Consider the following 23223-nt stretch of genomic DNA (forward strand, 5'->3'; position numbering starts at 1 on the left):
TTTTCATGGAGCGTATTTAAGGCATCTCCATCTTATGAAATGTACACCTGTAAATATAAAAGAATTTCAACTGTGCACCCTAAATGAGAAACCTTCCACACTTTTAGCTATGTCAATGGGTAAATGTAAAATTAAACTTGGCACTGAAGTCTAATTAAACATTTGTCTCTTACATAAGAATCCTCAAAATTACATCAGTGACAAATACTATACATGGAACATATTTACAACTAAGTAGAATGGATTTTTGTAAGAGCTAAGTCCCTTAGCTTTGATAATAGCATAAAGTCTACGAAGGGATACAAATCTAATGTTACTGATTCAACTACCAGCCACTAAGACAAAATGTGAAAAATTGTGAATTTTACTGCTAAAATGTATATTGGGTGCTATCAATGTAAACTGTTTACTCAATAATGACTAAGTACAATAATCATAGAACACAGACTTTCTTTTCTTACACTACAAATTGATTGTTGAATCTTTGTTTTTTATGTGCCATATTCCAAAATATAAACTGTTATTTGGACTGGATTTGACATCAGTGCCGTATATATATATATATATATATATATATATATATATATATATATATGTATTTATATGCATATATATGTATATATATATATATATATATATATATATATATATATATATATATATATATATGTATACATATATATGCATATGTATATATATATATATATATATATATATATATATATGTATACATATTTGTATATATATATATACATACACATATATATGTATATATATATATATATAGATATGAATATATATATGTATATATGCATACATATAGATATATGCATGTATATATATATGTATATATATATATATATATATATATATATATATATATATATATATATATATATATATGTGCGTGTGTGTGTGTGTGTGTGTGTGGTGTGTGTGTGTGTGTGTGTGGTGTGTATGTGTGTGTGTGTGTATGGTGTGTGTGTGTGACACTTATTCGGTAGCCATGATAAAACTCCGGGCTTTATCATGGCCACCGAATAAGTGTCACATATTTTAACATATAAATTCTTCTATTTACATAATATGGAGGGCTCTTTCTTTCTTTTGTTGTCCTTTCTATCAATATATATATATATATATATATATATATATATATATATATATATATATATATATATAAACAAATGGTAAATGAGTATATGCATATATACGTACAGGTATGTGCATACCGACATCCACCTGTATGTATAGGTGCATATCTGGGTATAGGACATTGCAAACAAAACGTAGACGAGAAAACACACAAGCCACATGAGAACATTCTACTTCATCAGCTACCCACGTTTTAACACCGGCGTTCGAAGAGCTTGGGCAGGACGCATCGTTAAAACGGCTCATCCCATGGAGCGCAGATTAAATTTGTATACGCAAATTAAATCTTGCCATGGAGGAATGTAGTGGCGGACAAAAAACAAGACAGGAAAACAAACAGAAAAGGCAAGGCTTTACGGCCAGACGAGAAAAATTATGTGTGTATGAACGCTGTGAGGCACGAACTTGAAAGTAGGCACGAAGTGAGTTCGCGTGTTTGCTCGGCGATAGCCAAGGAAGAAAAGGATTATTGACCGGAAGCATGTGACCATGCCGGTGTAAGGGGAAGAGAGAGAGTGGTAGAGGGAGAAACAAAGGGAGGAAGTAGAAGAATAGGTGAGCAACGAGAGGAAAAGAGAAAGAGAGGAAGTACGAGGGGGAAAACAGAGATACGTAGTAGTAACAGAGGAAGAACGAGAGGGGTAAAGCGAGATACGTAGTAGTAAAGAGGAAGAACGAGAGGGGGAAAAATAAAGGAAGAGAATGAGAAAGAGATAGAGTAGCGTCGGATGATATAAGTTTACGAAAACTACTTACAATTGGAGATATATATATATATATATATATATATATATATATATATATATATATATATATATATATATATATATATATATGTATGTATATATATGTATGTATATATATATATGTATGTATATATATGTATGTATATATATATATGTATGTATATATATATATGTATGTATATATATATATATATATGTATATATATATATATATATATATATATATATATATATATATATATATGTATGTATATATATATATATGTATGTATATATATATATATGTATGTATATATATATATATGTATGTATATATATATATGTATGTATATATATATATATGTATGTATATATATATATATATATATATATATATATATATATATATATATATATATATGTATATGTATATATATATATATATATGTATATATATATATATGTATATATATATATGTATGTATATATATATATATATATGTATATATATATATATATGTATATATATATATATATATGTATATATATATATATATATGTATATATATATATATATGTATATATATATATATATATGTATATATATATATATGTATATATATATATATATATGTATATATATATATATATGTATATATATATATATATATGTATATATATATATATATATGTATATATATATATATATATATATATATATATGTATATATATATATATATATATATATATATATATATATATATATATATATATATATATATATATATATATACAGGAGTGGCTGTGTGGTAAGTAGCTTGCTTACCAACCAAATGGTTCCGGGTTCAGTCCCACTGCGTGGCACCTTAGGCAAGTATCTTCTACTATAGCCTCGGGCCGACCAAAGCCTTGTGAGTGGATTTGGTCGACGGAAACTGAAAGAAGCCTGTCGTATATATGTATATATATATATGTGTTTGTGTGTCTGTGTTTGTCTCCCCACTATCGCTTGACAACCGATGGTGGTGTGTTTACGTCCCCGTAACTTAGCGGTTCGGCTAAAAGGGACCGATAAAATAGGTACTAGGCTTACAATGAATAAATCTTGGGGTCGATTTTGATTCGACTAAAGGCGGTGCTCCAGCATGGCCGCAGTCAAATGACTGAAACAAGTAAAAGAGAGTAAAGAGAAAGAGATATATAATCGTGGCAGCGAGATTTGGCTGATATGTGGTCATCTAACGAGGTCTAGTAGACTGGATCCAAGTGATATCGAAGTTCCGAGGCCCGATTCTCGATACTTAAGATTTATTTCTATGCTTTATGCGCCTACTTGAGAGGATCCTCTAAGGTTATTAACGCTATATTCAGCGTTCAAACAAGACATCCACGTCATGTTAGATATAAGGATTGCCTTTTTGGTATTAGTGCTGATTCCGTCACTAAAACTTCATTTTTATAAGCTCGAGCCTATTTCCGACATAAGAGTCTAAAAGGATGTTGATATTCCATATATCGTGGCAGCGAAGTTTGGCTGATATGCCGTCACCAACTAGCTCATATTGATGAAATCTAGTAGACTAAAATCACGCGATATGAGAGTTCCAGCGCCCATAAAATATGATTCTCGTCTGCTAAGATTTGTGATTGTGCGGTTATGCACCATGCGCCTACTTGAGAAACTCTCTCAGAGCTAATAACGCACTATTAGGGATTCTAACTAGACATTCACGTTAAGTTGGATATAAAGATTGCTTTTTACAGATTTTTTTAACTGAATTTTTTGATGGAGATAAAAAAATGTAACTTGTTTGAAGTAATTTTAGTTTGACAAAGTCTATTTTCTGAAATAACATGCTAGAAATGACCGGCAACAACATCTATATCAACTAAGGTTTGAAAAGTAAAGTTTTGTTTTTTGCTGAAGTGATTAGCAGTTCTATCAAAAGATATAACAGCTGTTGATAAGTTTTCTCAAAGTTGGAAAGAGTTTCTTGGAAATAAATTAAATTAATCTTGAACTTTTCATAATGACCTCGTAATGCCCTGTTCGCTGATTATTGATCTAAATTGTCAGTAATTAAAGGTAATGAAAAACGTTAGTAAAGATATTTTGATATATTAACTACATGCTCTTCCTATCCGTGTAAAAGCATTAGCTTTCGGAGACATAAACCTAATAATGAACGGTGTGCAGTTAACTACAAAAATTTCCGTTTATTTGGATGTCATATTCCATCGAGTTTAGTACGATTTGTTCTGGAGCTACAAATACTAAAATAAATAGTTAGGCTAATACATTGCTGTTTCAGTGATATTCACCATGGTAATAACGTTCACTGTAATTGTTTTCGTCAATGTTAAACAAATCTCAAAACTTCAGATATCTTATTTCACTCGTACAAAAAAATATTTAAATATTACCTCCGCAGGCCTTGCTTCCGACTGAGATAGTGTCTAATGCAATATCACCTTCATATGAAGTTCCCTTTGTAGCAATAAATGAGATTACACTTATGTCTCTGGGAATATATACACATGATTTGTGCCAGTAAAATCCTTGATTTCCTTCTCTTATCCATACATCTTCATACTGAGAATCATTATAAGTAAATCTGACACGTAGATTACCAACAGTACTTCCATACATATGGTAAGCAAATGACAGAGTTTTTTTTCGAACATCAGAAACTGCAAAGTTCAACAGTGTAGTATCGTTAGGTGACCCATACGATGCTTCTGCATATAGGTAGTATCCTGTAAAAAAGTAGAATAATTTATTTGTAATTAAGAAAATATCATTAAAAATTACTTGATGGGCAAAAAGCCCAAGAATTGGAAAAACTTTAAGTCTATATTAAATCAAAAGTCCATTACCAAGTCAATGAAATCCTTTAGGAGCTAATTACTGAGAAAACCGCGGAGGATCCTCCCTTGGAAGAGATTATATTACTGTTAAAAAAAGTTTCCAATTTTAATGCTCCTGGACAAGTCGGTATTGTCGGTATTCCCATAGAAGTGTAGAAGCATGGTGGTAGACAACTTATAAGACAGCTGTGTAAATGTCTTTGTTTGATCTGGGAAACTGGATCTGTTACCTATCAGTCGAAAGAGGCACTTGTACAAAAACAAGGGAAAGAAGAGTGTATGCGATAATCCCAGAAGAATAAGTTTATTGTGAATAGCTGGAAGATTTGTGTGGGTGATTCTTAAACGCATCAGTAAGCATGTAATAAACAGCATATATCACGAATCTCAATGTGGGCTTCAAGCTGGAAGAGACACAGTCGACTCGATATTTGCCCTCCGACAAGTTCAAGAAACAAGAAAGTGAACAGAATATCAACTTGTACAAGGAATGATGGCAACAATGATATCTAGTAGTCAATGTTCAGAGACATTTTCTGTTGCCACCGGAACCAAACAGTGATATATGTTTTTAGCGCCTGTTCTCTTCCATATTTTATTCAATGATGCTTCAACATGTTTTACAGGGATTCTTATGAAGATGTTAAATTTTTAGGGATAGTTCCCAATGCACCTATAACTACTGGAATATATTTTTTACTCGCACTTTCCATACTCTCTGTAATTCATTGGTTACTTTTCTATTTTCCCTATACCTCTCATATTGATTTTCTCATCATTTGGGACCATAAAGTCAATTATCTGGCACTTTCTATTCTCTTTATTTACTAGTTTCTAAATCAGACCTTCTAACTTCTCTTAGTGTGTCGGTCTGAACGCTGAAGTCCCACAACATCTTATATTTTTTACTTTTAGTACTTTATTAGGTTCATGATCATGTATCAATATGTTCCAATCATAGCTTTCTATCTAGCTCCCAGGGGATTACTGTCTTTTCTTGTTTTCTTTCTGTGTCAGCATGTTACATTCACTTATTTTATGAGTAACCTTTTCCTCATATGATTTGCATAATTTATACTAGGAATCTACTTGCTTTTTGTCTTCCTTCGCTTTGGCATATATCCAATTAGTCCTCAATACTTGATCTTGTATTGTTACTAACAAACTTAATGTCTCTCTTTACGCCTTCCTTTCTGAAACCATATCCATGCCTCACTACAACTGTTTGTTGCAACTATCGTTAGGGATCTACCATGCAAAGCCTTCTCCTGCCAGTCAGATAACTTCTATCCTCTCTTTCGGGTTTTTAACTTAATTTGGCATTTTGGTTTCGCTATGACTCTTGTAGGTCTTAATAAACTTTATACTCTGCTACCTACATAGGAGGCTATATCTACTCTAGCTAACTCCACGCAATCTTCTACTGATATTAACACTCTTCCACCTTCATTTCTAGGTAAGTTTAATCTTGCTACTCCTGATCTTGGGTGAAGTCCTCCATTTATATTGAATTCCTTCCTTACAAAAGTTGCTGAGTATCTAAGTATTGACTCTGACCAAGTATTTACAGCTTTCACTAGGTTTGGACCATTTAGCTTTGATTTCATTATCTTTCTCACCCTTCGGATGTACTTCTTCTCAATTTTCGTTTTCATTTCTCTAGTTAGTACTCTGTCAGATTCTAATACTCCTAGATACTTACAACTCTTCTTTCAATGATTTTAATGTCTGGCCACCTGATAATTGGATGCTTTGTTGTTGACTACCTGTCCCTTTTTCATAATTAATATTGCACATTTATCTATGCCAAATTCCACGTCTATATCTTTGCTGAAGTGTTTTACAGTCTGTATTAAGGAATTTATCTTTTTCATTCTTACTAAAAAATTTCAGATCATTCTTACAGAGTTAATTTTTCCATTACTATTTATGAACTGATACTCTGCCTTTGCTTCCCTCAATATTAAACTAAGGAGATCAAGCATAAGAGAAATATGAAAAGGGATAATACCTCTCTTGATATCAAATTACTCTAAGATTGTGTCACCTGACTAGAGATCTACATTTTATTTCTTCTTGCTGAGGCTAATTAATTCTCTCATGTTGTCTGCTATACTGAATATACTCAAACATTCACTTATCCATGATTGTAAGATCATGTCATAGGCTTTCTTATAATCTATCCATTCTATTGTTAGATTTTTCTTTCAAGCCTTTACATTATTTAGAACTGCTTTGTCTATGTATAGTAGTTTATACGCTCCTCTACTCTTCTACCTGCAAACTTTCTGTTCTTCTAACAATAAACTATGGTTGTGAAGGCGCTCATAAATGCTCTCTGGATACATTCCTATTAACAGCTTCCACACTAATGGTAAGCAAGTAGTTGATCTATAATTGCTAGCTGTATTACCTTTGCTTTTGTATTTCATAAGGAGTACTAATCCCCCTCTAATAATCCAGTTTGTTATCATTCCTGCATTAAGGCAATCTTGAAGTTGTTCCCTCACCCTCCGAAGCTACTAAATTTAGTTAACCAGTGCTCCAGCATGGCCGCAGTCAAATGACTGAAACAAGTAAAAGAAAAACGAGTGCCCTTGAACTATATTTGATCCTGAGCCCTTCCAATTTAGCATTTTTCCTAACGCTTTACTCATTAATGCACTAGTTAATCTTAAATCTGGCTGCTTCTTACTCTTCTTTCCATAGTTTCTTTAACCATACTACATCTCCATTATTTTTGACTGGCTTATCTCAAATATTTCTCCAGAACGTTTTAGCTTCTTCTGCATTAGGTTTCTCATCTTCAGTAGTTCGTTCTCCACCTCCACTATGTAGTTAGTTATAAAATTATCCTATTCGGTTGATACTGATCAATTCTTTTCTGATATCTGGAGTGCTTCCCTGCTACTGTTATGATACGTTGTTTTCAATCTTCTATGAATGTCCTAAATCCTTTTTCTTTGTTTTAGTATTTTTACTCAAGAGAAGATTTGAATCTTGTGTTTCCTAACTTGTTCACTTTGCGTCTTCTATTCTACTCTGATCTTGTCTTAAAGTTTTTATTTAAATTTGTAATCTCCTGTTCTATATTCTTTAGTCTCTCCCTGTGGAATATCTAATCTTCTAGTAACCACTACCCCCTCAGCATAGATAGATAAGTTAGTGTCTCCTATAATTTTAGCATCTAACCTCTTACGTTATTTACATTATTTACAATTGACGGATATTTATCCTCATCTTTGTTGTTAACACAACGTCTCGGCTGATATACCCTCCAGCCTTCATCAGGTGTCTTGCGGAAATTTCGAACCTGGGTTCTCATTCCTTAGTTATTTTTCGATGTTGTTATTATTATTATTATTATTATTATTATTATTATTATTATTATTATCATTATTATCATTATTATTATTATTATTATTGTACTTCATAGAGCTCCCATTCTTACTTGCTCTGGTTGAGTTTGTGATAGTGGACAGCAACCTGTTGTTAGTGGTGTCACGGGGTCTTTTTCACAAATTACATGCTTTAATACTTGGATGTTAACCTCTCGTGGAAGGCACTCACACCCAAGCACCAGTCTCAAAATCCTAGCTGTCCTCAAAAGGGCAGTCTTTGGGCCTGCTATGCCGTAAGGCGGTGAGCTGGCATAATCAGTAGCACGTCAAGCAAAACGCTTAGCGTCATTTCGCTCGTCTTTACTTTCTGAGTTCAGATTCCACCAAGGTCCACTTTACCGTTCATCCTTTTCGGATCCATGAAATAAGTACAATTTGAGTACTGGGCTCTATGTAATCAACTAGCCCCCTTCCCCAAAATTTCAGGTCTTGTGCTTATAGAAGAAAGGTTTATTACGGTACTTAGATTATAATTAACTAGACTTTCATGGTGAAATAACTAAATGAAGGCTCTCTGGTTCTAAGTTATACTTCTAAGAGAAATCAAGCACAGTGCACATAGAATTTTAAATAAGCTCACTGGTTATATTGATGAACAATTATTTTTTTCATAGGTTGGTGATCATACATGTAGAGACAAAATGTCTTCGCCAGGCAAATTGTATTCCTTCATGTAAATGCTTATCGTACTGATTTATACAGGAACAAATTTCATTAAAAATACTTTGGGATATAATGTTATGTATAAATAAAAGAAAATAACATAAAGTATAAACAACTTACCATTTTTATCATTTGAATGATCAGTGCTAGGTCCTGTATAACGGGAAGAAGTACTTCCAAAATTTCTTCTCCATGTGTATTCATTAGGGTTCATACAGTCAATTGTGTAATTACAGAATTTTCGGTTATCAAAGGTGCACACGCGGCTTGTTATCCCAACTAAAACATAAAATGATAGCAATTTATAACAATGGTAAAAAGTTACAAATTCATAAAAAGAGAGTTATAGATTTACGCATCATTTCCAGTGTATGACCAGAACTTGACCCCAAAAAGAGAAAAATATTCTTTCAGGGGTAAGTTGATGTGAAATAGGAGAAACTGCGTTATAATCTCTTGTGATACTGTTTCCACAATCTGAAATAATAAATATTTTTGACATAGAGACAGTCACAGATTTGGGAATTTAAATTGATTCAAGTGATTGAAAGGACATATTGTTTCGAACATATGGAGGCTGAAAATCAGGGTCTGTTTTAGCCGGATCCGGAATAAAAAATAAAAGGATGTAGCTAAGATTTTTTACATTATTTATTGAGTTTCGCGTGGCTTTATTCATTAAAACTGTCAATTTTTCTTTGGTATATGACACATATGTATACTAAAGCACATTAAGAATATAAATTTCAAAACGGGGATTAAAATATGGATTAAGCGGAACAAAGTAGAAGAAGAGCCAAAAATAAAGAAAAACAAAAACAAAAAAGAAAGAAAGAAAGAAAAATTCAATTGAATATCAGGAGCTCCAATTGGTCATACACCACAAGGTTCAACGGACCAGCACATTGGCGGCATTACCACGAGCGATGGCATGGCATAGACATTGGGAGAGCCAAGCGCGCTCACAGGCATCACATGACACCTCGATGATGACAAGCCGCCAATGCTGACAATAACCTTATCGTTACGGCCCATCCTCCAAAAGTCCCAAACGCCAGAGGCTGGAAAAATAGTTCACTAACATGTCCTGATATTTAAGGATTGTGTTCCGTTTCACTACGGAAGCAGTGACTCTCCTATATACCGCAGCATCCAGGATGTGGGAGGGAACAAAAGAGTCACCGACTATGGCATCTTAGATGAGGCACTTACCTCTTACCAAGAGACAAAGGGTAAGACCATCTGTTCTCTCCCCATCACTTCTGGATAAACCCACTGGCTCCAGAGATGAGGGGATATTAACCCGGGCCAGGGCCCACTTAATGATTGAATTTAGCTCGGTGTGACGAGTGAAACGATCAGCATTTAGGCGTCATGAGAGACCGTGAAGACCTGTCGGGTAGAGGGACCCACTGCTGCGATATCTCAGTCCCCTACAGTCATCCGATCCCATTCTGAGTACAGTGGAGATGCGAAGCTCATCTAGATTGAGTAGACCACCAATGTTGGTCACAGGTGGGGCATCAATCCAGTCCCCCGAGAATTTTGCACAAGCAGAAAATAGGTGACACCTTGAAATTTGATCAAATTGATCATAGAGAGGATTGAAAGTAACACCTGAATGTAGATTGTCCCATACTCTCTGCATATGTATCAGGAACTGACAAACCCAGCTCTCTCCACTGTAACAGAGCTTCATTCATCTCCTGTTGGAACTAGTCCATGTTGGAAAGAAGAGGATATTGCCTACCAAAAGGGAGAAAAAGCGTGAATAGAAGAAAGAGAAGGGTTTGGGCAAGGCAAACTGATCGTGTTCCTCTGGAGAGGGTCTGACATTGACCAAGTATTCGGGTTTCCAGAGAATTAGGTCGTCAAAGCATTAGAAGGAATTTGTAAGATGAACTAACTCTGAAAAATACAATAACTTAGGAATTGACATGTAATTCCTAAGTATAAAAATCTTCGTGGAGCTCAGTTTTCAAAACATTTTTTAAAAGTTGCTCAAGGTTAGCCATCTTGGATTGAAATATGGATTTGAAAGCTCGGTCAATAAGTGGGGTTCCAAGAGAGCACCGCGCTGATGAAGGAGAAACCGTAATAGAGGGAAAGGAACCTGTAAATAGGTTAACAGTTTGCCGATGTAAAGCTGTGTGATCAAGGATCCGGAGCTCGCATTTGGAACTGTTAACGATAGGGCTTCTAAAACTAAGTTCCTTAATCATCATCCTCGCAGTTGCAAGGACCTTATCAGGATGCCCCCTCCACTCTAAACAAGCATCATCAAAAAACCAAGCATTAAAGTCCAGGTTAGCTCCTATCTTGGTAATATCATTAATACCCAGTGCAAATAGAGTAGGTCCAAATGGGTCACCATGTTGGAATCCAGAGGAAGATGGGATGAGGTGGTCACCAAAGGAGATGTAGAGGGCTCCCGATAAGTTTACTAACCCAGATAATAGACTGTGGGGCATTCTCCCTTACTGCACGGAGAATGACATCCTGACTGATGGAATTGAAGGTATCCCTTAAATGTTGCTAAGTGTGCCAAATGACTTTGTTCTGTGCCCTACTAATTCTGCTGAATCTCAACCGACACAGATAAAATAACAATAGAATTAAATGAGCATTGAAAAGTGTTTGTAGGTATCCTTTCTCGCTACTTTTACGATATATTCCAATTAAATGATATAATTCAGACTATTTAAAAATACAAAAATTGCATAACATACCTAATAACACAGATTAATTACATATGAGAGGTGTTTGTGTCAAGTATTGCTCGAAAACAAGTTAACGAACTAAAACCCGTTAGTGAGAACACGAAGATCTGAATAAATCTCATTCAGCTCGTCAAGTTTGTCAATTTGTATCCATCTGAAAACTTGGATTAAAGCGGGCATAGCAATGAGGAGTTTGTGAATGGTAACGAACAGACGATAAAACATATGATTTCTGGATGAACTGAATGATTAATCAGACAATCAATACCAATCATTTAATAAATGAAAAGATTAGTTGAGTGTTAATTAGAAAATAATAAATAACTACTGCATGGGTTTTTATTAGCACAAATAACTCCCCCAAGATACAACAAGGTATACTTTGTTTTAGGAAAATTAAATGAACAAAATTTATTAAAATATGCGAAATGTTTTTTCACATAAAATATATAACACAGATCTAAAATACTTAGAAAATGTATTTCAAAAGTTATTCAGTACATGTAATGATACAAAATAGAAATCTACTTACTTTGACAGGAACCTTTGGAAATGACAATATCATCAAGTGCCATTCCACCAGACCATTTCCTTCCTGACATACCATGGAACACGATTCTTCCCTTTTTACTAGTAGGCAGCTCCATGCAACCATATTGCCACAGAGATCCATGGTCTTCAGAATCTTGCCAAAAGTATGATGCATCAGTATGCCATGAATTTTGATCTTCATCTTCCACAAATCGTAATTGTAGTTCTCCAGGACTACTACCTTTCATATAGTAATAAAACGTGACCTTGGTTTTCGTCGGTGGAAGATCAAGTAAAGGTGATGTTAAACTGGCTCTGATTGTGCTATAGTAATACCCTTTAAATACCTGGTAGTATCCTACAAAACAAACAGAAGAGTTAAGAGTATGAATGAAGCTTACTTCTAAAACTATGTAAGCAATTCTTCCGACCTGCTGCCCATGTACGTAAGTAGAAACGAATATACTTTGGCCATATTTATCATCATTGATTCAACAGTCTTCAGTAGTGCTTGGTACTACTCTGTAAAGTTGTTAGTAAGAGGGACTATATTGGCATGAAACAAGGAAAAGGCTACCGATTCAGAAATATTCAGAATGGATTGCATTGAGAAACACTTGTCCAAGAATTCACCAATGATCATTCGTCAATCTGATGATACAATGAGAGAAAGGTTATTCCAAATTCATGAAAATGTGGTATAATTTCATGAAAATATTTATCAAATATCAAATATACTTTTATTGATACTATGTTGTCTAGTTTGTGCAACATAGATCAGGTTTATATTCAGTAGTAAACATGGATAAATGAAGAAGTCTGTAAATTTTAATGGATGGAAGTCTTGCATGAATTGTGATTGGGTAATACTTGTGTACATTATTTGATAAATGCAAACTCTTCCTAACATTGTATATAATTTTCTTTATCTATATTACTATTGTATAACTCGGTGTGAATTAACTACGGTTTTGGAAAACATGAACTTTTTCTTTACAAGGGCTATCAAGAGACATGTCTAAAAGAATGGCTTTGGTCACCTAGTCACCTACTCAGCTCCCTAGATAGATAAGGTATATTTGCCGTCATTGGATAATTAGAATAAAACATGCTACTCCATCCACTCTTCTCTCTCATCTACATATCAGTAACCATGATCCCCATTTCACTGGTTCAATGTCACCTTTAAATTGTTCAGATTTGAAGTATCATAGGGCCTGTGTGGTGATGGTAGTTGTTGGCAATAAGTTAAGCAGATGTGGTCGATGAAAACAGTAACAGTAGTACCAATAATTGTTGGAGCCCTGGGAATAGTGAGCAAAAATCTTGAGAACTACGTGAAACAAATAGGGGCTGCAATAAGGGTGGTGCACTTGCAGAAAACAGCACAACTTGGAACCGCTCGAATACTTGGAAGGTGCTCGAAAAATAAGAGTTGTTACCTTAGTTCACTGGTAATGAACAGCTGAGACTGTAGCACATCTCCAGCGTTAGAAGCTGTGCAAAGGCAAGAAGAAGAAGAAGAAGAAGAAGAAGAAGAAGAAGAAGAAGAAGAAGAAGAAGAAGAAGAAGAAGAAGAAGAAGAAGAAGATATATTCACAGACACGACAGAGCTGGGACCTATATACACTGGAAGCTATGCCAACACTGGAATAACAACAGAAAAAAAGATGGTATAAGCACACGCCAGAAAAAGACACAGAAAATGAGAAAGCAACCATACTCTGGGATATACCAATACACACAGATAGAGAAATTAAGGCCAATAGGCCAGATATAGTTGTCAGAGGTCATGAAAAAAATATGCTTTCTAATTGATGTATGAATACCAGCAGATGACAACGTTTCCCTAAAAGAAATGGAGAAACTTTCAAAATACAAAGACCTGGAAATAGAGGTAACCTGAGAAACCAGCCACGATGACTGTAAGTTGATAATGATTAGGAAGATAGATTTTCCAGAGCTGCTACTATAAATCAGATGCAAGACTGGACATTGGGCTTATATAATCTCTGGATGAGCAGACATCATAGATGTGGTACTTCACAGGGTAGAAAGAAGACATCTTAGAATGATTGGCATGATTTGTTTAGAAGCATTCATAAACTTTGAAGAGTGCCAGCAGCCTGCCACAGTGCTCGATTGCTCTGTTTTCAATGTCATTGTGTACTGCCATGAACACGTCACGTGTTGGGTTATGTTTCAAAATTGCACGTGATGCTAATTTCAACTCAACTTAGTGGTCATCAATATGAATTTTAAATAATACTATTGCCAATGACTTTAACATTGGATAACATCCTGGAATTGGTTGCATCAGCAAAGACCACTACTTCTATACTTTTATTACTATTACACAATTCCAACACTAATGTGATGCTCTAGGAAACAAACTATGAAAAAACATCTAATGAAGAATGTGAGTAGTTGAGGATGTTCTTACTATTGACTATTCATATCTATTTAGCGTATATGAAGTTATGATTCTCTTGTAATCTGCCAGATATCACATCGCTAGTATATCAGTGTTTGCACCGAGTACGTACTACACTATTCCTTAACTACTTCCTTTATCCAGATAGGTTATTTCCCTTGGGTAATACAAACGAATGGAACAAACTTACAGTTATAATTATTCTGATTATCAAGACGGGTACATTATTTATCGACCTTACACGGTCGACAAATTTGATCTTGGTGAGATTTGAATTTCATACTCAGAGAATCGCAAAATTACCGGTATTTGGAAAAGAGTTCTGCCAGAATATGTAAACGATTTCTTGTAGATATGGAAATAGAAGTTCCTGTAATTCTTTAATAGTAATTCAAATTTTGAATACGATTTCTACTTGAAATAATGATAAAGAAAAGAGAGCTAATTACCAGAACCTGAACGGTCACTTAGTCCAGACAACCTGCTCGTTCTCCAGCCGTACCTTGAATATGTAGAATCAATATCATAATTGCAAGTGTCTTCACGAAAATTACAGGAAGCATTCCAGACTGAAATTAATGGAAAATGTGTGATTTAAGTAGTTAAAACAATTATCTCTGAGCAGTTACTCAGAAAATCAATGTATTTGATGACCAAAGTTACATTCTAAAATCAATTTCTTTACAATTCTTTCACCATGGACCACAACTTTCAGGCAATATATCCACAAGTTTGTTAGAATGATTGACCTGTTTACTTACCAGATATATTCTTGGTTCACAATATATGATGACCAGTGATGTGGACCTAATTGTAGAGATCACTGCCAGTTGCTGGTTTTAGTGTTTACCCACTTAACAAATTGATTTATATTCACACTTAACCCTCTAGCATTCAAATTATTCTATCAAAAATAATGTTTAATCAATTACATTGTTTTGAATTAAACATGGATTATCTCATAGCTTTGAGATTTTGATGAGATAACTTAATTTATGGAAAGATATTGTAGGATTATATTGTATTTTGGGAATGATGTAGGGTTGGCTTTCAAACTGGCCAGTTTGAACATGAAACTTGTAGAATATTTTGGCCGGATATGGCCGGTTAACCATTACAAATTTGAATATGGTATAATCAAAATCCGGTGTCTCACGCCTTTTTGTGCTTATTATACTCCTTGCTCAGTTTATTTTAAAGCTATTATTATTTGTTTTCCTAAAACCACCAACAAACCTTTCAACCTGTGAGCAAAATATCATTTTGACAGACTCGTCTCGTTCAGCCGTATTAACTTGACTGTCAATGATATTGCTTTCAATATTTCTCAAATTCACATGTTTTAGAATACAGATATTTGATTGGGGACCTCCTGTAAACAACTCTAGAGATAAGAATGAAATTTAGTTTTTGCATTCATTTAGATACATATCTGAACATCATCAATCTACACACAGATGCAGTTGAAAACATCACATACACAAGTGTATGTGTAAATCTTTCTTTATTATGCATGTGTTCATTTGAAAATCTAGACAAGAGCTAGTTAGTAATCAAGCAAGAATATGCATCGGATTCAAATAACAATAAGTGGCACTCCATCGGTTGATCTGATCAACGGAACACCCTGCTTGTGAAATTAACGTGCAAGTGGCTGAGCACTCCACAGACACGCATACCTTTAACGTATTTCTCAAGCAAATTCTGCGTGACACAGAATGTGACAAGGCCGGCCCTTCGAATTACAGGTAAAACTCAATTTTGCCAGCTGAGTAAACTGGAGCAACATAAAAAAATATCTTGATCAAGAACAAAACGCCCTGCCGGGAATCGAACTCATGACCTTTCGATTATGAGCCGATCATCCAGACCACTAAGCTATGTGCCTTCATCAAACAACAATAAGCAGAGCAAAATACTGACTATTTGGAATGTTTGGTATATTTAACAGTATTTCATAGTAACACATTTTTATTGCTGAATGCAAGAACATTTATTGTGGAAACTGAATTTCCAAGCTGTTTTCACACCGAGCAAGAGTGTAATAAGTACAACGTTTTATATATAAATTCTATTGTATTATGTTGTTTCTGATGTCTCACCCAAGGTCCATGCTGACCAGACATATATGGTCGCAATCATTTCAATCATATCTATCCAGTATATCAGGTGTTTGCCAGACTTCACTTATCCAATGTGTACTTTTCCTTCTCAAGATATTAGGACAGTATTTGATGGTGAAGAGTCAATTGTCTACAGTAGACTCAGTTACTAGGGAGAGGACCTCTCGTATGATGCACTTGTATCTAGTATTGAACTAGCAAACCTAGAATAGACTTCTTTAAGCAAACCTTAGGTGAATTTCGGGTTTAAGCAGAAGCATAGACTCTCCATATTTTGCAAACATCATTATATGAGACACAAATGTATGTCAGTAGGATATTTAAAAATTGGAAACATATTTAAAAGAAGATGAAGAATATTTTTCAAATTTTCTTTTAATGCTTCTGGTGTTCATATACATAATAGTTAAAGCTAATTATCAACAACAGCATTGTAGGTAACATGTGATAATATATTCATTCTCTTACATGAACAGTCGTTTGTTGACATGGTCAGATCATCAATAGCTATATCACTCATGTAACCGGATCCTTGAACAGCTTCGAATATGATTTGCAGATTTCTTCAAATAAACATTTAAAAAGAAAATAGAAACGTTTTAATAGGTAGGAAAAGTTATGAAAGTTTACATAAGGTCAAAGAAAATATCTAAAGTCATCGACTTTTTATGATTGGCTTAAAATATCTTCAAATCCTAACCAGCATGACTTATATATGCTGCTGTGTTCGTAATTGTGTAAGGTAATTTTTTCTGCCCTGGGCAGAGGACCCGAAGTTTTTGAGGATGGGGCCAGTCGATTAGATTGACACCAGTACGCAACTAGTACTTAATTTATCGACCCTGAAAAGATGAAAAGTAAAGTCGACCTCGGCAAAATTTGAACTCAGAACGTAGAGACAGACGAAATGCAAGCAACAGGAGTTCCACCGTGGATTTTTATTGCGGGTTAGTAGAGACCATGTCTGAAGGCGCCTTGGGGGAGACCCTGAGCTACGATGGAAATCGGTTAACGTTCGGGCCAGGGTATCTGGATAATTACCAGAAATCCTTAGCTTGGCAGTGCTTCCGTGCGGCGTTACCGGTTCGTGATAAGCTATCAACGCACAGAAGTGCCGTCTCGCCGACATGCCCGAGATGTGGGAAAGACAGGGAAACCGTCTTGCACGCATTCGTGGAGTGTCCGGAATTATCGGGACTGATAGTTTTGTCGAACAACTGTTGTCAGTGATGGGAAGAGTTCAGCTATCGGCTGAGTCTATCATCGAGATTGTGCCACCTCCTTCCCTTAACAGGGAAAGGAAGGCTTGTTTTTTCTGCATAGTAGCCATACTGAAAGAAACGGTATGGAAGACGCGTGTGAAAGGCATAGTGACAGGTACCTTTGTCTCTGGCCAGGGGTTGATCAACTTCTTTATAACTAAAGAAGTTGACCATCTCAGTAGTAAGATCAGGCTGGAGAAGAGGTGTCTGTCACGAGATATATTTGTGAAAAGATGGATGCCTATGGCGAGCAAGCAGAGAGTGACCGACACGAGGTAGGTGGGGTCGTTGGTAAGAGTAAAGGTTCTACCCGGATGGATGGGTTCCTTTCCTTCCTTTAAAAATTATTACTAGTATAATAATTATTGTGTAACTATATATAGATTTTTAGATTTTCATTCACCAAACATTGAATTTTTATTCGTATTAGAAGCTACTTCACACTATGCTTGTATGTCCTTGTTTGTTCACTCTTTGTAACGCCTTCATGGCGAAGTTTATTGAAATAAAGTAGCTTGCTTATCAACCACATGGTTCCGGATTCAAGACCACAGCGTGGCACCTTGGTCAAGTTTTTCTACTCTGCCCTCGGGTCGACCAATGCTTGTGAGTGGATTTGACAGACGAAAACTGAAAGAAGCCCGTCGTGTGTGTGTGTGTGTTTGTGTGTCTGTTTGTCCTCTCACCATGGTTTGACAACCGATAGTGGTGTGTTTACCTCCCCCATAACTTAGCGGTTCGGCCAAAAAACTGATAGAATAAATACCAGGCTTGCAAAGAATAAGTCAAGGGGTCGCTTTTTCAATTAAAGGCGGTGCTCAAGCATGGCTGCAGCCAAATGACTGAATCAAATAATGCAGTAAAAGAGTAAACACACACACACACACACACACACACACACACACACACACACACACACACACACACACACACACACACACACACACATATATATATATATATATATATATATATATATATATATATATACCTATATACATACTTACACACTCTCTCTCTCTCTCACACACACACACACATATATATATATATATATATATATATATATATATATATATATATATATATATATATATATACCTATATACATACTTACACACTCTCACACACACATATAAATAAGTAAGTAAGGTGAGGGTTGGCAACAAGTACAGTGAAGAATTCCGGGTAGAGGTAGGGGTCCACCAGGGTTCAGTCTTCAACCTCCTCCTATTTATCATTGTCCTCCAAGCAATAACAGAGGAATTCAAGACAGGATGCCCCTGGGAGCTCCTCTATACTGATGACCTTGCTCTAATTGCTAAGTCACTATCAGAACTAGAGGAGAAGTTTCAGGCGTGAAAGCAAGGATTAGAATCAAAGGGTCTTAGAGTCAACCTAGCTAAAACCAAAGTCCTAATAAGTAGGAAGGCAGACAAACAACAAACCCCTTCAGGTAGATGACCCTGCTCGATCTGTAGAAAAGTCATAGGTAGAAACTCTATAAGATGTACCCAGTGTAAGTTATGGACACATAAGAGGCGCAGCAATATCAAAGGAAGGGTTGTATGTGGCAGTTGCTCAGGAGCGATAAACACTGAAAATGTGCAGCGAATAACTTCTGCCACATCTCAGGGAGAAAAAACTAGAAGTAGTTGACAGCTCCCGTTGCCTGGGTGACCAAGTTTGTAGCGGGGCTGGGTGCTCTGAAAATGTAGCTGCTAGAATGAGAATAGCCTGGGCAAAGTTCAGAGAGCTCCTACTTATGCTGGTGAGAAAGGGCCTCTCGCTCAGTGTAAAAGGTAGACTGTATGACGCATGTGTACGAACAGCCATGCTACATGGCAGTGAAATATGGGCCGTGGCTGCTGAGGACATGCATAAGCTTGCAAGGAACGAAGCCAGTATGCTCCGCTGGATGTGTAATGTCAGTGTGCATACTCGACAGTATAAGTACCTTGAGAGAAAAGTTGGACCTAAGAAACATCAGATGTAGTGTACAAGAGAGTCGACTGCGCTGGTATGGTCATGTGGTGCGAATGGATAAGCATAGCTGTTTGAAAAAGTGCCACACCCTAGCGGTTGATGGAAACTGTGGAAGAGGTAGACCCAGGAAGACCTGGGATGAGGTAGTGAAGCACGACCTTCGAACATTAGGCTTCACCGAGGCAAGGACTAGGGACCGAGACCTTTGGAAATATTCTGTGCTTGAGAAGACCCAGCAAACCAAGTGAGACCATAACCCGTGGCCTATGCCAGTGGTGTAATCAACCCACTTATGCGTACCTTTCTTTCATTGGACACTAAACTCTACTTGCGAAGACCTGTTGAAGCAAATGAAATCGAAATCAAATTCGATGACAGCACCGCATGATTGACATCCGTGCTAGTGGAGCGCTAAGAGCATCGTCCGAGCGTGATCGTTGCCAGGGCCGTTGACTAGCCCCGTGCCGTTGGGGTGGTTGGCGTTAGGAAGGGCACCCAGCTGTAGAAACTCTGCCAGATCAGATTGGAGCCTGGTGCAGCCATCTGGCTCACCAGTACCCAGTCAAACCGTCCAACCCATGCAAGCATGGAAAGCGGACGTTAAACGATGATGATGATGATGGTGGTGAATCTATTAAAAGTGAAACAATATAAAAGTGATAACTTACTCCGTCGACGGTTTCACTTTTATTTTTGCAGTTTTCAGACGTAATACGAACTAGTGCCAATGTTGCATTGTTTTAATCCCCCCCCCCCCAAATTACATTTTCACACTCCTGTGGACTCATAGTATTACCATGTAAAATTTGATTTGATTTGGTTGGACCTTTTGAGAATGCACTGGGAACTGAGATACAAAGGATTTTTTTGTATAGAGAGATAGATAACACTAGGCCAGAAAGATTTTGTTACAGAAGACCAAAAAGGTGTTCTTAGCTAATTTCTGTATGCTGATTTCAAATCTGTGATTAGATCTTTTGTATAGATTTTGTATAAAATTGAAATCACAAAAATTTTCTACAAGTTTTCCTACGTCCAGTTTTTAGTTTTAATCGGCTTAATCGGCTTTTGATCAATAAAATTTATCCGGAGATGGCAGAAGGCCCAACGGTCTTTTCTACGTGATAGACAAATAGAGCAGTTGTTCAAGCTCTTTGCTTGTAAACAAGTAAGAGGCTGTGATAACTTATTTTGTATTACGGTGTGTATTTATTTGTATTTTGTACATCATAATTATTACTTTCTACGTTTTGTTTTTTCAGATATTGTATGGTAATTAAAATGCAATCAAATAGACGTGGTTCTGTAAGTCACCCAGACAACTTCTACGATATCTGTGGACAATATACACCTAAGCCATAACGTAGAAACATAACAACAAAGATTGGATTTGCCTACAGGTATTATTTTGTCTGTAAATTAGGAGAGCCAGGGAGGGACTGGGCACCACATATTTTCTGTACACATTGCAATGGAATGTTAACAGATTGGATGAATGATAAAAGGAAAGCTATGCCATTCTCAATCCTCATGGTTTAGGGTGAGCTGAAAAATCACTTCAATGGTTATTATCTTTATTTGAGAAAAATTGCTGGTTTCACAAAGAATAGCAAATATTATGAATCAGCAATAAAATCAGTACCACGCGATGAAGCAAATCCACCACCAGTTCCACCAACAACGACAATAAACAGCAGTTCATACTAAGATTCTGCTTGTGATGTAGGAATAGGTAAAGATGGCGTATATGTTCCAGATGCAACTAGTTCCCCACGTTTGTTAAATCAATCAGAATTAAATGATGTAGTGAGCGATTTGAAATTACCAAAACTAAAAGGCAGAGTGGCTTGGTTCTAGACTTCAAGAATGGCATTTCTCTCCAGCCAAACATCAAAGTTTTCCCATTTCCACCATTAAAACTTGCAGTTTTTAAAACTTTACTTACAGGCGGAAAACATTTGTTTCTGTCACGATATCAGTGGCTTGATGGAAAGGATTGTCCTTCGCTATAATCTAAAAGAATGGAAACTGTTCATTGACTCTAGTAAAGCTAGCCTTAAAGCTGTATTACTGCACAACAGTAAGGAAAAACCTTTCATACCTGTAGCACATGCCACTGGCCTTAGCAAGACTTACGAAAAATCGGAACTGTTGTTAAGACAAATCAAGTATAAGGACCACATACGGAATATTTGTGGCGATCTTAAAGTTGTATCATTACTTCTTGAGTTACAGTTGGGCTACACAAACCATATGTGTTTTTTTGTGTCTAAGGAACAGCGGAGATGACAAAAGCCACTACAAAAAAACATAATTTCCATCTAGAATAGAAAATGTTGGTAAACACAATGTGAACCATCAAACGCTTATTGACGCTGAGAAAGTACATCTTCCACCACTTCAGATTAAACTTGTCTTTATGAAAAATTTTATGAAGGGTATGTATCATCAAGTTAGTGGTTTCTAATATTTAGAGGATAAATTCAAAGGAACATAGACAGATGCTAGGATAGAAGCTGGGGTTTTCACTGGACAACAGATGTGCAGTGTCACCCACGATTCATCGTTTCCATCTAATCTTAATGAGAATGACCTAGGAGCATTTACATCTTTTGTTCAAGTTGTTAAAAATTTCCTTGGAAACCACAAAGCTGAAAACCGCTGGGAGAAGCACGATTGATGCTATATTCCTGGTAAGGCAACTGCAGAAGTATTTAGGTAAAAATATACCTCAATACTTGGTTTTTTGTTGACATCCAGAAAGCCGTTGACAGGGTCACCCGCTCCCTTCTAGTGGTCAATGCAGAAGCTAGGGATGACATTGTTCTTATAGCTGAATCACTACCTGACCTAGAGAAGGAATTCAGGTGTGGAAAGAAAGCCTGTAATCTAAGGGTTTTAGAGCTAATTTAGTTAAGACCAAAGTCCTAATAAGTAGGAAAACAGACAAAGCATAATCCCTTCTGGGAGATAGCCCTGCTTGATGTATAAGAAGTGTGTTGGTAGAAACTCCATACGTCGTACATAGTGTAAGCCTTGGACACATAACAGGTGTAGCGGTAACAAATTAGAGGTACAATAAGTACTAAAAATGTGCACAAAATAGACTTCCTCAAATGCTTGTGGGTGGGAATCCTTAGAAGTAGTAGGTAGTTTCTGTTACCTAGGTGACCAAGTTAGCAGTGGAAGAGGAAGCTCTAAAAGTGAAGTTGCTGGCGTAAGTAAAGGCACCCAACCATAGAAACTATGCCTAAACCGAGAATTGTAGTCTGGACAGCTCCAAGATGGTGAACTCCTGTCAAACTGAACAACCCATTTTAATATAGAAAATGGACGTTGAACAGTGACGACGAC

At 36.0% G+C, this 23223-nt stretch overlaps 1 protein-coding gene across 1 annotated transcript in view; it reads right to left on the reverse strand.

The window, feature by feature from the left end:
* LOC106877396 (MAM and LDL-receptor class A domain-containing protein 1-like) overlaps positions 1-23223 on the reverse strand; it is a 144733-nt gene that overhangs the window by 74366 nt on the left and 47144 nt on the right. The window contains exons 7-11 of the mRNA XM_089349700.1: positions 17090-17184; positions 14948-15067; positions 12066-12422; positions 8934-9092; positions 4306-4638 (exon numbers count right to left, since the gene is read on the reverse strand). Of these exons, the coding sequence (XP_089205826.1) occupies positions 4306-4638; positions 8934-9092; positions 12066-12422; positions 14948-15067; positions 17090-17184 (1064 nt within the window). The remainder of the gene's footprint in view (positions 1-4305; positions 4639-8933; positions 9093-12065; positions 12423-14947; positions 15068-17089; positions 17185-23223) is intronic.

This window comes from Octopus bimaculoides, chromosome 3, assembly GCF_046866305.1.
Source record: "Octopus bimaculoides isolate indiv1 chromosome 3, ASM4686630v1, whole genome shotgun sequence".
NCBI classification, from domain to species: Eukaryota; Metazoa; Mollusca; class Cephalopoda; order Octopoda; family Octopodidae; genus Octopus; species Octopus bimaculoides.